The sequence below is a fragment of the Tachysurus vachellii genome, chromosome 3 (genome assembly GCF_030014155.1).
Source record: "Tachysurus vachellii isolate PV-2020 chromosome 3, HZAU_Pvac_v1, whole genome shotgun sequence".
Lineage (NCBI taxonomy): Eukaryota > Metazoa > Chordata > Actinopteri > Siluriformes > Bagridae > Tachysurus > Tachysurus vachellii.
The window spans coordinates 23,596,645-23,613,861 of NC_083462.1; the positions used below are offsets into that span (position 1 = coordinate 23,596,645).

Below are 17,217 nucleotides of genomic sequence, written 5' to 3' on the forward strand. Positions count from 1 at the left end.
AGACGTACCAGGTCCAGCTGGATTCTGCTTCATGAAGAATATTCAGACATCCTCAGAGGAGATTCCAAATACATGTGGTCTTTGAAAACAACAACCTCCTCATCAATACACAATTGTTGGCTTGAATAATTACACCCCCTTTCTTCTTCTTCCATTTAAAGGAGTTTTTTCTTGCCACAGTCGCCTCCGCCTTGCTCCTTGGGGATAAATACAAACATGCCTAAATATCTAATATCTAATATCTAAGTCTAATATTAATTTTTGTATTATATTAATCTTTACAATATTCAATTTCTTGTTTTATGCTTTGTATGTTCTCTAAAGCTCCTTTGTGACAATGTCCATTTTTAAAAGTGCTATACAAATAAATTTTAATTAAAATTTGAATTGAATTTAATGCTTCTGGAGGACTTCTTCAAGATCATTTGATTTTTTACTTTACAAAGATGTTTAGTTCTAAATATTTGTGTACATAATTCTTAATATTTTATCATGTATACCTAAGAAGAAGAGTAAAGACACTATCATTAACTTCTGAGACCTCTGTCATGTGAAATGGATTTGTTTGAATTGACTTTATCGGCTATCGCGCATGCGTGATGTGTAAACACACTTCCCTCTCTTACCGTTGTTTTGAGATGATCCCCACATGTGTTTAATAAAAAGGTTGTTTATTATATAAAAAAGGTTTTAGCTCATTTTCTCTCTGTATTTGAAGAATCAACTTCTCCAGGCATATTACCTCCTTTTAAGCCTAAATGGCAGGCAGTTATACCCCTCAAATTTAACATAGATTCAGAACTCTCCATGTTTAGTACTTTAGTAGGTATTTTGCTGCTAAATAACATAAATACACTTGTTAAAATGTTAGCACATATTGGAAAAGGCTATTTCTTCCATTATATCTGGAGATTAGACTGGATTTATTAAAAACCAACAATCTTTATTTTTTAACATATGCGGGCTCTTTAACATGCTTTATGGTCCTGCTGTACTCAGTATTTTAAAAGCTGATGCTGAGAAAGCGTTTCATCTTGATGTCAATCAGAGGTGATTGATTTTATGTAGTGTGTTTGTAGATGCAGTCGCCGTATGAGCAGCATTTTTCAAATAATTCTGCATAATCTACAGATGAAAGATTTAAAAAATGACATACAGTAGATGGCACATCAGTGAAAAAACATCCATTTACATCTCAAAATATTAGCACATATATTTCTAATATAATTAAATAAAGAAATTAATAAAACAAAGAGAAGATTGTGAGTTTCTCTTGCGATCTCTTTTATAAATCAAGCGAGACACAGCTTGGAAACCCCAGGAGTAACATTATGCACATGTATTATTTGGCACATTTTTACACCAATTTATTTTAGCCTAAAAAACATTCAAGCTTGGAATTGCAGACTGAGTATGACTGAAATTTTGTGCATAGTTTAAAATATTAAAAATGATCTGCCAGTAGAATAAGATCATTTTCTGTGTTAATAGAAAGTAAAATGGTCATTTCTAATTACGTTGTAATTAGAATCATCTAATTACGATTATGGCTGTAGTGCAATATATGAATAGCATGATGCATGTTATCATCAATTCCTATAACCTTTTAAACATAATTTTATAACCTCTGATTGTAAGCGGCTTGTAAACTGTTTTATACTACTTAGAATTTTATATTTTGAATGTTATTTGTAAAATGTACCATAGTATTTTCAGAGCAACTTTCAGTGCTAAGCTTTAAAGTCCTTAAATTAAAATAATCACATTTCCAGTGTGTGTGTGTGTGTGTGTGTATATGTGTGTGTCTGTGTGTGTTTCTTTTTACTGCAGCATAGTTTATGAGCAAGCCTATATATCTTAATATGTTGTGAGTCATATTAAGTAAGTAACTTCTAGTATCTTGATGTCTTTCTCACATCTCCTAGGCCTAATCTGATCTCACCACTTTGTCTGTAAAGGGATTCCTAAAAGGATTGTACACTACTAGAAGATCATCCTGCGACATCTACAGTGGGCTTTACTCAGCTACTCATCTGCAGAAAAAGTGCAACACCGATTAATCTGATACTTAAATTTGATTATATCAATTACAACCAAGAAATAACAACCATCCTGCTATAAAGGGTTTACAAAATTAGCCATGTTTTTTTTTTCCTATAAAGAATTTGATTTTCTAGAAAGTGTCTCTTTTTTCAATACTATGGTTTCTATACCATACTTCTAATAAATAAAACAGAAACTTTGAATATAATGTGAAAGGAGTTATTCATTCATTCATTCATTCATCTTCTACCGCTTATCCGAACTACCTCGGGTCACGGGGAGCCTGTGCCTATCTCAGGCGTCATCGGGCATCAAGGCAGGATTCACCCTGGACGGAGTGCCAACCCATCGCAGGGCACACACACACACTCATTCACTCACGCAATCACACACTAGGGACAATTTTCCAGAGATGCCAATCAACCTACCATGCATGTCTTTGAACCGGGGGAGGAAACCGGAGTACCCGGAGGAAACCCCCGAGGCACGGGGAGAACATGCAAACTCCACACACACAAGGTGGAGGCGGGAATCGAACCCCGACCCTGGAGGTGTGAGGCAAACGTGCTAACCACTAAGCCACCGTGCCCCCTGCGTGAAAGGAGTTATAATTATATAATTAGTGCACTTTATGGCGTAATCTATAGGTGAGGGCTGCACCTATAGGTGCATCTAACTTGTTCTGGTTTAAAAAATGGGAAATTTAAACCCAACCTCAGCCTAGTGTAAATCAGTGACTTTCAGTAAGATGAACTTTTGAACTGTTAAGTTTTAAGGTAACTTTATAACTGTGACTGGCGCACCCTTGAGAATGATACTCAAATAAATAGTTTCTTGTCAGGATTATTACCTAGCTAATCAATCTGTCAGCCACACCACCATTTAAATTTGTTTTCTTTGAATAGAGTCACATATTAATAAATAACTAACATTAACATTATCATTTAAATCATTTTGGTTATTGAAACTAGATACATATGAAGTTTTTAAGAATTAAATAAAATGAATGTTTAGCTAGGTAACAATCGACTTAACCATGTTAGCAGTCTACCTACCATAAAAAATAATAACATGCTTTTAATTAATTAGCTTTCTGAACTAAACATTCGGTATTTCAAAGTATTTCAATTTTCTTTTACTCAAATGGAAAGATAATAAATTGACATTAAATTAACTTAAATTACTTAGGTTGCTAAGATCGCTGGCTAGAGCATTAGCATGAAGGTAATCGGTATTTGTTTTTAATTTCAATTGACAATTCAAGAAAATTCCACAGTGTAATGAATAATAAAAACCCATTCTGGGCTGAACCTAAGAATTTGGTAATAATTTGTTCATATTTTATATTTTATATTTGATAATATATATATTTTATATGTTAATATTTGATACTATTTTGATTAAAATATTAGACTTGGCACTCTAAATTACAGAAGAACCCAAACTCAAAAGCAAAACATTGACCACAGGAAAACATTGAAAATCAACTTACGGTATGAAATCAGAACTCTGATACCTTATTTAGTAAAATAATAAGTTTAATATTAATTCGTGTCACTCATGTTTATAACGTGTATTTTTGCAGTATATTTGCTCATGAGTCCTGTAATGCGATTTACTAATTTTATTTAATCATGAAATCACTAAAGATTGTTGCTCTAGAGCAGAAGTATTCAACTAAAATTTAAAGAGGTCCAGTAAGAGAACATTTCTTGAAGCAAAGGTCCGGAAGATCAAAATGTCACTAGCTAGTCAGTACAATTAAAAAACTTTTTGACAATATTTATTGTCACGTAACATAGAACTGAGCATATGTATGATTGTAGATATGTATAACGTTCTCTCATTAAATAAATTAAAGTAGGGCTACATTTCAAAGTAAGAGAAAATAAATAAAATGTGAAAATTGTGTATGTTTAAATAAAGTGCTTAACTTTCCCTTTTATATCTCAGTGAGAGAACTGAGCTCTAGCTTGACTTGGCAGGATGTTAAACCTGGGCTTGAATGGAGTCAGGGCCGTTCTCATACACATGTGGAGGTGCTCATTAGTGACCCTGGAACAGTATTTAGATTTGATTATGTTTATTGTACAGAAAGCTGCCTCGCAGTTGTATGTAGAGCCAAACATGGTCAGGATGTATAGGGCTACTTTCCTCAGACCTGGGAAACCTCAGACCTCGCTGTCTTCAGATTTGAGTGGATATGTTTGTTCAAAACCTTTATGTTTTGTCTCATAATGGTGTTTCACATTTCCACTTTTAATAAGTGCCACGGTTTCTGAACATATGAGACACACTGGTTTAGTGTGAAATGTGAACAGAGTTCAGTCTCCGTCTCACTCGTCTGTTTCTCTCCCTTTCTCCTCTCACTCGTCTGTTTCTCTCCCTTTCTCCTCTCACTCGTGTTTCTCTCCCTTTCTCCTCTCACTCGTCTGTTTCTCTCCCTTTCTCCTCTCACTCGTCTGTTTCTCTCCCTTTCTCCTCTCACTCGTCTGTTTCTCTCCCTTTCTCCGTCTCACTCGTCTGTTTCTCTCCCTTTGTTTTCTACATGTATCGCTATCTCTCATGTGTAACTTTACTCTAATTCTCTCTCATCTGTCTTGCACTGTTGAGCCGCAGGGTTTACTTCAGGAATGCACAGACTTGATTGGCTGAGTGGTATCACGTGGGATGGCTTAACTCACATGCAATTGATCTGTGCGTTTCCACTACCACTACCGTAAAGATTGCAAAAGCTAAGCCGGTTAAAATAGAAGCGCTTCGTCAAGTTTTAAATCATAACCTTTTGTTTTGGCTGTAGGTCCGGGTCCGGACCCGGACCGCGGTCCGCCTGTTAGTGACCTGTGCTCTAGAGGTTAAACCTCATATTTATTTATTTATTTACTTACTTACTTACTTACTTACTTACTTACTTACTTATTGTTTCTTTGTTTGTTTGTTTTTCGCCATGATGGATGAAGCACTAAGGCCATGTTGCTCTATGACGTTTCCCGACTCCTGTCCTATAATTGGCTAGTATTAGGAAATGTATTGTGCAATGATTGGCTATCTTACTCGAGAGGTCTTTTTTTATTTGACGGGTGTTATAAGTCCCGCCTTATGAATGCGGAAGTAGTACGAATGCAGGTAGATAATAACGTATGTTGCAACGCCGCTTTTCAGTTAACTATATTCGTTAATGTTTGCAGTTTCTTGCCATAAATTGGACTTTGGAGTCCTGTTCTGTACAGTGAGATTAAGCACAGAGTTGGTGAGTTGATATTTTCCTTTTATGTATAAGTTTTGAATGTTGTCTGTGTTAAATGAATGAATAGTTTTTGGGCTTCAGCAAAACACTTAATATGGTAAAGCAACACAGCACTGAAACAGGTTGTATCTGAATTTAAATAAGCTGCTTTCTATGTTAATAGGTTTCACCGACAGCCTTTATTGCATAGATGATGTGGACTTTATCTCTCTAGAAACTGTGTTCTCTTAACTTTTACAACATTCAAGGTGTACTAAGGGATCATAGGGATGTGGTGTAATAAGAGATCATAGGGATGTGGTGTACTAAGAGATCATAGGGATGTGGTGTACTAAGGGATCATAGGGATGTGGTGTACTAAGGGATCATAGGGATGTGGTGTACTAAGGGATCATAGGGATGTGGTGTACTAAGGGATCATAGGGATGTGGTGTACTAAGGGATCATAGGGATGTGGTGTACTAAGGGATCATAGGGATGTGGTGTACTAAGGGATCATAGGGATGTGGTGTACTAAGGGATCATAGGGATGTGGTGTACTAAGGGATCATAGGGATGTGGTGTACTAAGGGATCATAGGGATGTGGTGTACTAAGGGATCATAGGGATGTGGTGTACTAAGGGATCATAGGGATGTGGTGTACTAAGGGATCGTAGGCATCTGGTTTATTAAGGGATCGTAGGCATCTGGTTTATTAAGGGATCGTAGGGATGTGGGGTAATAAGGGATCATAGGGATGTGGTTTATTAAGGGATCATAGGGATGTGGGGTAATAAGGGATCATAGGGATGTGGTTTATTAAGGGATCATAGGGATGTGGTGTACTAAGGGATCGTAGGCATCTGGTTTATTAAGGGATCGTAGGGATGTGGTGTAATAAGGGATCATAGGGATGTGGTGTAATAAGGGATCATAGGCATGTGGTAGCCTAGTTTTTAAGGTGTTGGACTACTGACCGGAAGATCATGACTTTGAATCCCAGATCCTCCAAAGCTGCCACTGCTGGGCCCCTGAACAAAGCCCTTAATAACCCTCAATTACTCAGTTGTATAAATTAAAATAAATTGTAAGTCACTCTGGATAAGTGTGTCGGCTAAATGACAGAAATGTAAATGTAAATATTTGCTCAGGAACACACATCCCTAAAAACTTGCAGTGAGGAACATCTCATAAACCATCCATCCTTGATTAAATACCAGATCTAGAAAACTTTAAAGCAAACAACTGTCCAAAGGGATGTGGCTCCAGCCCTTTTCACTCAGCTGAACAGCTCATGGTGACTGCAAATTTTTCTCATGAATGCCAAAGTCTCTTTATATTTGTGTTTATTTCAGCGATGGCAGGCAACGCAGTGGTGGTAATGCGACTGCTGGCTTCAGCCTACTCTGTGGCTGAGAAAGCTGGAGCGATTGTAAGAAGAGTGTTGCACAGTGGAGAACTGGGTATAGTTGAGAAGGTGAGCTTCTATCTCAGACCTCTGTCAGTGAATCTTTAGCTATTCTTCAACTAATAGTACTGTTTTCCAACACTGAGGTGAGTACAATAAACAGATTCAATAGGTACAGTAGTATACAGACCACTATCCCTATTTATAATACATATTGCGCCCCTTTAGATAAGACCTCCACTTCTATTAATATATATCTACATCCATAGCTGTATATCTTTATTCATAATTTATTGTAAATATAATGTTTACACACTTCTGTTTACAAGCTAACTGCATTTCATTGGCTTTGTACAAGTCTCAATGACAAAATAATCTAATATAATCTAAAAATATCACTTTTTTATTCATGATTTTATTATGTGTAGAACGTCTTACACTGTAACAGGCATAATTTATTCTGCAGTCTCAGCAGTCATGAGTAAGATGTTTTTGTAATCTAAATTTTATACACAGTATATTGTCTTTTTTCATTTCACGTTTGTATTTCTTTCAGAATCATTCTTTCTTAAAATAAAACCTAGAAATGAGAGTAAACCATGTTTAAACATATCAGTAATTTCCATAAAATCAATCTTTTTTCTCATCTTGAGTATTTGTTGTTTTTGTCATGTCATTTCATGGCTGGACATGAAGTAACCCTTGAATGAATGTAGTATGTGTGTACACTCTTAGTGTGACTGTAGATATAACTACAGGTTGTTAAAATGTGTTCAAACATACTTTATGTTTCTGACTGAATCCTGATCTTTATCTGGTCTGTATTTTCTTGTCTCAGACAGGGGCTGATGACCTACAGACACTGGCTGACAGACTCGCTCAGAAGAGTATATGCGCCTCTCTCTCGAAGACCTTTCCTAAAATCACCATCATTGGCGAGGAGGTGTGTGTTTGTGTGTGTGTGTGTTTGAGTGTGTGTGTGTGTGTTCGATAAGTGGTGAAGCTAATAATCCTGAAGCAAGTTTTAGCCTTAGTTCTATTACAGTATTTTTACACAATGCAAATGTTCATTAAACTTTACAAAAGTCAAACAACACAAGTCACGTATTTAGGGTGCATTGCAGAGATGCTCTGATACTACTTTGGATATCTATTATGGGAAAAAAAAGGTTTTGAAGAGCAAATATTTCACTTAAAGCTGTAAACTTTAAGCTACTGTCAGCTACTGACAAAATTGGATTTAATATGTATTAGATTAGGGAGCTTTACTGTCATTCTAATATATAGAAATATACAGTAGAATAAAATGGTGTTCTTCAAGACCTCGGCACAACATTACACAAAGTGACTACAGTGGAACCCTTAAAACATGTAGTGGAAAAATATGTGAAAAAAGAGAATAAAGTGAAATAATAGCAGTGCAAAATAAACAAGAAGTACTAAACTGTAATAGATACAGTGCAAGAATTAGTATATTTGATCTGTCAACATCTATTCTTCTGCTTCCTACTGCTAGACCTACTGTAGATGATACAAATATTAAATGTTGTGAATCTAGTTTTGATGGTTTTTACATTTGCAGACTACCTAAATAAAAAGCGTATACTTTTTTCTGTACAGAATGTTATTATATAGTTATTGTCCACATAGTGTTAAATATTGGGATATGTTTGAGTAACTGTTCTCTTGAATCCTGAAACTGTTCTAATTTATCTAGTTTTATTGATCTACCTTCCCTTTAGGATCTGCCAGTTGAGGCAGTGGAAGAGGGCCTGATTGAGACCGGCCAGAATGAAGGAATATTACAAAAGCCATGTCCCGGTGAATACAGCAAGTTAAAGGAGGAGGAGGTACAATCATGAAAAGATTTTGTAAATCTTAAAGCACTTGAAACTAGAGAGAAATACAAAGCAAAGTAAGAAAATTTATCATCACACACAGACAGAGACAGAAATTTGGCCACACTTAAACTCGCCCACACTTAAAGTGAATGTTTGATGAAAACCTGGAACGCTGTCAGTCTTTGTGAGCAGAAGATTTATCAGAGTTTAGCCCCGCCCACTTTCTAGAGAACATGGAAGAATTGTGGTGAAGGTCCCGCTCTTTATACTGCATACATCCTAAAAGTGTGGATAACCATCTATTAAAAAAGACAATTCAAAATGTATTAATCTCTTAATTGTTCGAGGAATGGAAGACAACCTTGAAATCTTTCAGAAGGTCATCTTATCTACCCCAACTTGACACCAGCTCCCAATTCATCTTAAAATTCTTAAAAAGCCCTGAAAGCCCCAGCGGCTTGCTGTAAAGTGTCTGTGTGAAGTTAAAATACTCTGTTTCGCCTCTCAGCTCGTTGTGTGGGTTGATCCTCTAGATGGCACCAAAGAATACACGGAAGGTAAGAGCGTCCCATCACCTGACACATAACTCATGGCTCAATTACACATCTCTGTACAAGGTGCAGTTCATATTGTGTATTATGTGTATTTGAGTGTGTGCGTGAGTGTGTGTGCGCGTGTATGAATTTGTGTGTGTGTGTGTGAATTTGTGTGTGTGTGTGTGAATTTGTGTGTGTGTGAATTTGTGTGTGTGTGAATTTGTGTGTGTGTGAATTTGTGTGTGTGTGTGTGAATTTGTGTGTGTGTGTGTGTGTGAATTTGAGTGAGTGTGTGTGAATTTGAGTGTGTGTGTGTGTGAATTTGAGTGTGTGTGTGTGTGAATTTGAGTGTGTGTGTGTGTGAATTTGAGTGTGTGTGTGTGTGAATTTGAGTGTGTGTGTGTGAATTTGAGTGTGTGTGTGTGAATTTGAGTGTGTGTGTGTGAATTTGAGTGTGTGTGTGTGAATTTGAGTGTGTGTGTGTGAATTTGAGTGTGTGTGTGTGAATTTGAGTGTGTGTGTGTGAATTTGAGTGTGTGTGTGTGTGAATTTGAGTGTGTGTGTGTGAATTTGAGTGTGTGTGTGTGTGAATTTGAGTGTGTGTGTGTGAATTTGAGTGTGTGTGTGTGTGTGAATTTGAGTGTGTGTGTGCGTGTGAAGGTGTGTGTGCGTGTGAAGGTGTGTGCGCGTGTGAAGGTGTGTGTGCGTGTGAAGGTGTGTGCGCGTGTGAAGGTGTGTGTGCGCGTGCGTGTGAAGTTGTGTGTGCGCGTGCGTGTGAAGTTGTGTGTGCGCGTGCGTGTGAAGTTGTGTGTGCGCGTGCGTGTGAAGTTGTGTGTGAAGGTGTGTGTGCGTGTGAAGGGGTGTGTGTGTGTGAAGGTGTGTGTGTGTGTGAAGGTGTGTGTGTGTGTGTGAAGGTGTGTGTGCGTGTGAAGGTGTGTGTGCGTGTGAAGGTGTGTGTGTGTGCGTGTGAAGGTGTGTGTGTGCGTGTGGAGGTGTGTGTGCGTGTGAAGGTGTGTGTGTGCGTGTGAAGGTGTGTGTGCGTGTGAAGGTGTGTGTGCGTGTGAAGGTGTGTGTGTGCGTGTGAAGGTGTGTGTGTGCGTGTGAAGGTGTGTGTGTGCGTGTGAAGGTGTGCGTGTGAAGGTGTGTGTGCGTGTGAAGGTGTGTGTGTGCGTGTGAAGGTGTGTGTGTGCGTGTGAAGGTGTGTGTGTGCGTGTGAAGGTGTGTGTGTGCGTGTGAAGGTGTGTGTGTGCGTGTGAAGGTGTGTGTGTGCGTGTGAAGGTGTGTGTGTGTGCGTGTGAAGGTGTGTGTGTGCGTGTGAAGGTGTGTGTGTGCGTGTGAAGGTGTGTGTGTGCGTGTGAAGGTGTGTGTGTGCGTGTGAAGGTGTGTGTGTGCGTGTGAAGGTGTGTGTGTGCGTGTGAAGGTGTGTGTGCGTGTGAAGGTGTGTGTGCGTGTGTGAAGGTGTGTGTGCGTGTGAAGGTGTGTGTGCGTGTGAAGGTGTGTGTGTGCGTGTGAAGGTGTGTGTGTGCGTGTGAAGGTGTGTGTGTGTGTGTGCGTGTGAAGGTGTGTGTGTGTGTGCGTGTGAAGGTGTGTGTGCGTGTGAAGGTGTGTGTGCGTGTGAAGGTGTGTGTGCGTGTGAAGGTGTGTGTGCGTGTGAAGGTGTGTGTGCGTGTGAAGGTGTGTGTGCGTGTGTGTGCGTGTGAAGGTGTGTGTGCGTGTGAAGGTGTGTGTGTGCGTGTGAAGGTGTGTGTGCGTGTGAAGGTGTGTGTGCGTGTGAAGGTGTGTGTGCGTGTGAAGGTGTGTGTGCGTGTGAAGGTGTGTGTGCGTGTGAAGGTGTGTGTGCGTGTGAAGGTGTGTGTGCGTGTGAAGGTGTGTGTGCGTGTGAAGGTGTGTGTGCGTGTGAAGGTGTGTGTGCGTGTGAAGGTGTGTGTGTGTGTGTGCGTGTGAAGGTGTGTGTGTGTGTGTGCGTGTGAAGGTGTGTGTGCGTGTGAAGGTGTGTGTGCGTGTGAAGGTGTGTGTGCGTGTGAAGGTGTGTGCGTGTGAAGGTGTGTGTGTGTGTGTGTGTGTGAAGGTGTGTGTGTGCGTGTGAAGGTGTGTGTGTGTGTGTGTGTGTGTGTGTGTGTGCGTGTGAAGGTGTGTGTGTGTGTGTGCGTGTGAAGGTGTGTGTGTGTGTGTGCGTGTGAAGGTGTGTGTGTGCGTGTGAAGGTGTGTGTGTGCGTGTGAAGGTGTGTGTGTGCGTGTGAAGGTGTGTGTGCGTGTGAAGGTGTGTGTGCGTGTGAAGGTGTGTGTGCGTGTGAAGGTGTGTGTGTGTGTGCGTGTGAAGGTGCGTGTGAAGGTGTGTGCGTGTGAAGGTGCGTGTGAAGGTGTGTGCGTGTGAAGGTGTGTGTGTGAAGGTGTGTGCGTGTGAAGGTGTGTGTGTGTGTGTGTGCGTGTGAAGTTGTGTGTGTGTGCGTGTGAAGTTGTGTGTGTGTGTGCGTGTGAAGTTGTGTGTGAGAATTTTTGTGTGTGTGTGTGTGAATTTGTGTGAGATAGAATTTGTGTGTGTGTATGAGAATTTGTGTGTGTGTTTGTGTGAGAATTTCCCAGGATTGTCTCAGACTCAGAGCAACGCTGACATGGAGAAAGTGGTTACTGCTCAGCCAGTCTGTAGCTATGGGTGTCCCTGTATGAGTTGCCTGCTGTACAGATTATGTGAATGCTGGATATGTACAGAATAAAACACGATGAGGAGTGATGATTATAGTAAAATGGTTAACAACAGTGTAAAACTGTATAAGCGTTTTATTCTTGTTTCTTCATTTACAAGTATGTTTAATATTGAGAAACAATCAGGAGTCAAGTTCCTTTTATTACATACCTTATAGCAGCTACAATTCACTCACCAGCCTCCCACTCCTCCCCCTCATCTGTCACTCCCTCTTGGTGCTATTAACACAAGGATGCAACAAGAAACTGTAAAGTCCTTTACAAGGGGATTTCACTGGCAGTTTAGTATAACACAACAGCACAGGTAATGTGAAAGCTGTCATGTGGAACAGGAAGCGCACCATGGCACTGAACCTGAGACTAGCTGTAGGCTGCGAGTTGTGCGAGTTCAGTTGCACTGGATGTAGCCTTGTGAGAGCATGAGTGACCAGGGATCTCCGTAGGACACAAAAGCACATAATAATGCACATAATAGCACCAAAATCATCCCCCGTTTCTCTTTATGCATGTTTAAGATGAATGCAAACGCACCCAGTTTGAAACCCTCTTCTCTCATGGTGGTGACTTTTACTCAAACACTGACACTCAAGAGATGCTAGATGTTAAGTCATTACTTTTAAGAAACCTATTAAAAGAATAATTTTGTTAATCAGCAGCATGTTTCGATTTGATTATGTGGCCACAGTGAATGAGCTGTTACCACAGGAATAATGAAAAACACACCTGACCAATCAGATCTGAGTATTCAGCAGCACTCTGGTATAATACCATGTTGTGTAATTGATCATTTGCAGTTTTTTAAGTAAAGGTTAAAACACAGCATTAGACTCTGGTCAGAAGTTGTAATTCACATGCTGACACAGTTGTCTCTCTTTTCATTTCTCTGTTCCTTGAGGACTTGACTTTTGTTACACTGATCCACTAGCCCCCTTTAATCTCTCTCTCTTTCTCCTCTCTCTCTTCTGTTTCTCTTTCCCTCTCTCTCTCTTCCTGTCTGTATCTGTGCTTTAGCGGCATACATATTGAACAGTCCAGTTGTCTGTGTGAACTGGCTCGAGGCCCACAGATCTCCAACAAGTACGCTAACCCATAATCTGCTTTGTCCAATCCTGGCTTTACCACGTCCTTATCACCTTCTCCTCCTAGTATGTCAAATGTGTGTATTGTTCAACAAGAGCACATTTGAATTGGTGTGTAAATCTTCAAAACAAATCACTGTTTGTTTCCTTCTCACCCTGAAGAGTGACCTGTCCAATCGCTAGCTTTCTCAGTCTCTCTATCCCAGTAGCTCATTGTGTATTTTGCACATTTCTGTATCGACAAATGTTTCTGCTGATTTCATGCCTAAAATGTAACGTTATTTAATGTTCATTTGACATCACTGATATATATTTACACTTTTTTACAACTCTAGCCCAGAATAATGAAAGGAAATGATAAATTGTTTTGCTAGTTGCATTTCTATTATACTTGACCCAGTACTTTCCAACACTAGCATACTATCGTACTAGCATACATATAGTAATATCGTCTTAATAATCTGGATAAATGTGAACAGATAATGTACTGTAGGAATGATAAAATTGTCATAGTGGAACAATAATTGTTAGACTGCCAGAATTGTGCCTTTATTTTCATATATATATATATATATATATATATATATATATATATATATATATATATATATATATATATATATATATATATATATATATGTACAGAATATGTACAGAATATTACATATTCTGTATATATATCTGTATATATATATATATATATATGTGTATATGAAAAATAATTACAAGAAGAAGGTCATCTGTTTTTACAATAAAAAGATTTGATTGATAGAATATAAAGTTATATATTAAATATAAATGATATCACAGCTGACCTGTTGTAGAACCACACCTTCTCAACAGTAGAGAACACAGTGTCTTTTATTTGATTTTATAGTAACATTATAGAAACATTGTCAACATTAATTTCCACACATCGATCCTTGAATCTTAGGATACTGTATATATTATATACTCTAAGAAGAAGAAATTATTCTGAAAAGGAAAAGCTATTTTTCACCACGTTTGCCCGTCATGTGGAGTGTGTTATCGGAGAGACATGTGTGTTTGTGTGTTCTCAGGGCTCCTGGATCACGTCACTGTGCTGATAGGCATCGCTTATAAAGGAAAAGCAATCGCTGGTGTGATCAATCAGCCCTTCTACAACTACCAGGTCTGGCTGTTACACATACGACAGTACAAACGGTCTATATTGTCCAAAACATTCAGAAATCAATACATCAAACGATTTCTAGCTGTATATATAGACACACGTTGCTGTCTTATGCACTCTCTGTTTTTGTTATTGCATCTCTGGTGTATATCCAGCCTTGTGCTCAGGGGTTTCAGGGTTTTTTTTTCTATTTTTTAAATTTTTTTTATATATTTTTTCTGGAGCTGTGTATTGATGTTTTTATGTTTTGTAATGCACCTGTGCAATGTGAAATTTCAGGCCGGTGCGAGTGCAACTTTGGGCCGAACTATCTGGGGAATGCTGGGCTTGGGAGCCTTCGGGTTTCAGTTACAGGGAGTCCCAGAAGGGAAACGCATCATAACCACCACTCGCTCTCATAGCAATAAACTTGTTACTGATGCTGTCCAGGCCATGGATCCTCATGATGTCATCAGAGTGGGAGGGGCTGGAAATAAGGTATGTTATTATTATTATCATCATCATCATCATTATTATTATAATAATAATACCATGAGCACAAGATACAATTCATCCTAAAGCACACAGTCTATACTGCCTATCATATCAGTTTCATATTCAAAACTTTTAAAACATTTTTAAAGAGTGTAATTTTCTATCCTGTTTATAATTGTAAACTAACTTTTAAACATTAGTCAAATTGGGCTGAATTTCCAGATGAATTTCAAGAGCTTAGATCTAAGGGTTTTGTTTATGTAGCGATTGCATGACCCTGGTAAGTTTTTGGGCCTGATTTAGGATACTGCATTATATTGAGAGTATACTCTTTTACTGAAGAGTTTAAATGAACAACACAAGTGATTAGACTACATTAGATTAGATTTGACGTTTTTCCCCCTGCAGTTCATGTCTGTGTCATATCCAGTGACAAACATGCAGCAGCACGAGAATAAGAATAAGAATAAAACGGATACAAATCTGGACAAAAACATGTCTGATGCAACGGTCATTTTAGAAGAAAGGAAAAAAGGGTTAAAAGTTCACTGAAAATCAATGCATACATCAAAAGATTCCCCTGAGTCTGTATGTTTTGTATGTAATGTGTCTTGTCTAGTGTGTGTGTGTGTGTGTCTGGTGTGTGTCTCTCTCTGTGTGTGCGTCTCCCTCTCTCTGTGTGTCCGTCTCCCTCTCTCTGTGTGTCCGTCTCCCTCTCTCTGTGTGTCCGTCTCCCTTTCTGTGTGCGCGCGTCTCCCTCTCTGTGTGCGCGCGTCTCCCTCTCTGTGTGCGCGCGTCTCCCTCTCTGTGTGCGCGCGTCTCCCTCTCTGTGTGCGCGCGTCTCCCTCTCTGTGTGCGCGCGTCTCCCTCTCTGTGTGCGCGCGTCTCCCTCTCTGTGTGCGCGCGTCTCCCTCTCTGTGTGCGCGCGTCTCCCTCTCTGTGTGCGCGCGTCTCCCTCTCTGTGTGCGCGCGTCTCCCTCTCTGTGTGCGCGCGTCTCCCTCTCTGTGTGCGCGCGTCTCCCTCTCTGTGTGCGCGCGTCTCCCTCTCTGTGTGCGCGCGTCTCCCTCTCTGTGTGCGCGCGTCTCCCTCTCTGTGTGCGCGCGTCTCCCTCTCTGTGTGCGCGCGTCTCCCTCTCTGTGTGCGCGCGTCTCCCTCTCTGTGTGCGCGCGTCTCCCTCTCTGTGTGCGCGCGTCTCCCTCTCTGTGTGCGCGCGTCTCCCTCTCTGTGTGCGCGCGTCTCCCTCTCTGTGTGCGCGCGTCTCCCTCTCTGTGTGCGCGCGTCTCCCTCTCTGTGTGCGCGCGTCTCCCTCTCTGTGTGCGCGCGTCTCCCTCTCTGTGTGCGCGCGTCTCCCTCTCTGTGTGCGCGCGTCTCCCTCTCTGTGTGCGCGCGTCTCCCTCTCTGTGTGCGCGCGTCTCCCTCTCTGTGTGCGCGCGTCTCCCTCTCTGTGTGCGCGCGTCTCCCTCTCTGTGTGCGCGCGTCTCCCTCTCTGTGTGCGCGCGTCTCCCTCTCTGTGTGCGCGCGTCTCCCTCTCTGTGTGCGCGCGTCTCCCTCTCTGTGTGTGCGCGCGTCTCCCTCTCTGTGTGTGCGCGCGTCTCCCTCTCTCTGTGTGCGCGCGTCTCCCTGTCTCTGTGTGCGCGCGTCTCCCTGTCTCTGTGTGCGCGCGTCTCCCTGTCTCTGTGTGCGCGCGTCTCCCTGTCTCTGTGTGCGCGCGTCTCCCTGTCTCTGTGTGCGCGCGTCTCCCTGTCTGTGTGCGCGCGTCTCCCTGTCTCTGTGTGCGCGCGTCTCCCTGTCTCTGTGTGCGCGCGTCTCCCTGTCTCTGTGTGCGCGCGTCTCCCTGTCTCTGTGTGCGCGCGTCTCCCTGTCTCTGTGTGCGCGCGTCTCCCTGTCTCTGTGTGCGCGCGTCTCCCTGTCTCTGTGTGCGCGCGTCTCCCTGTCTCTGTGTGCGCGCGTCTCCCTGTCTCTGTGTGCGCGCGTCTCCCTGTCTCTGTGTGCGCGCGTCTCCCTGTCTCTGTGTGCGCGCGTCTCCCTGTCTGTGTGCGCGCGTCTCCCTGTCTCTGTGTGCGCGCGTCTCCCTGTCTCTGTGTGCGCGCGTCTCCCTGTCTCTGTGTGCGCGCGTCTCCCTGTCTCTGTGTGCGCGCGTCTCCCTGTCTCTGTGTGCGCGCGTCTCCCTGTCTCTGTGTGCGCGCGTCTCCCTGTCTCTGTGTGCGCGCGTCTCCCTGTCTCTGTGTGCGCGCGTCTCCCTGTCTCTGTGTGCGCGCGTCTCCCTGTCTGTGTGCGCGCGTCTCCCTGTCTCTGTGTGCGCGCGTCTCCCTGTCTCTGTGTGCGCGCGTCTCCCTGTCTCTGTGTGCGCGCGTCTCCCTGTCTCTGTGTGCGCGCGTCTCCCTGTCTCTGTGTGCGCGCGTCTCCCTGTCTCTGTGTGCGCGCGTCTCCCTGTCTGTGTGCGCGCGTCTCCCTGTCTCTGTGTGCGCGCGTCTCCCTGTCTCTGTGTGCGCGCGTCTCCCTGTCTCTGTGTGCGCGCGTCTCCCTGTCTCTCTGTGCGCGCGTCTCCCTGTCTCTGTGCGCGCGTCTCCCTGTCTCTGTGTGCGCGCGTCTCCCTGTCTCTGTGTGCGCGCGTCTCCCTGTCTCTCTGTGCGCGCGTCTCCCTCTCTCTGTGCGCGCGTCTCCCTCTCTCTGTGCGCGCGTCTCCCTCTCTCTGTGCGCGCGTCTCCCTCTCTCTGTGCGCGCGTCTCCCTCTCTGTGTGTGTGTCTGTGT

At 42.2% G+C, this 17,217-nt stretch overlaps 1 protein-coding gene across 1 annotated transcript in view; it reads left to right on the forward strand.

Annotated features, from left to right (window-relative positions):
- Positions 1-5,132: 5,132 nt before the first annotated feature.
- The window catches only part of bpnt1 (bisphosphate nucleotidase 1), a 13,673-nt gene continuing 1,588 nt past the window's right edge, over positions 5,133-17,217 (forward strand). The window contains exons 1-7 of the mRNA XM_060866340.1: positions 5,133-5,293; positions 6,626-6,747; positions 7,517-7,621; positions 8,421-8,528; positions 9,028-9,076; positions 13,899-13,990; positions 14,270-14,467. Coding sequence (XP_060722323.1) covers positions 6,628-6,747; positions 7,517-7,621; positions 8,421-8,528; positions 9,028-9,076; positions 13,899-13,990; positions 14,270-14,467 — 672 coding nt within the window. The 5' untranslated portion in view covers positions 5,133-5,293; positions 6,626-6,627. The remainder of the gene's footprint in view (positions 5,294-6,625; positions 6,748-7,516; positions 7,622-8,420; positions 8,529-9,027; positions 9,077-13,898; positions 13,991-14,269; positions 14,468-17,217) is intronic.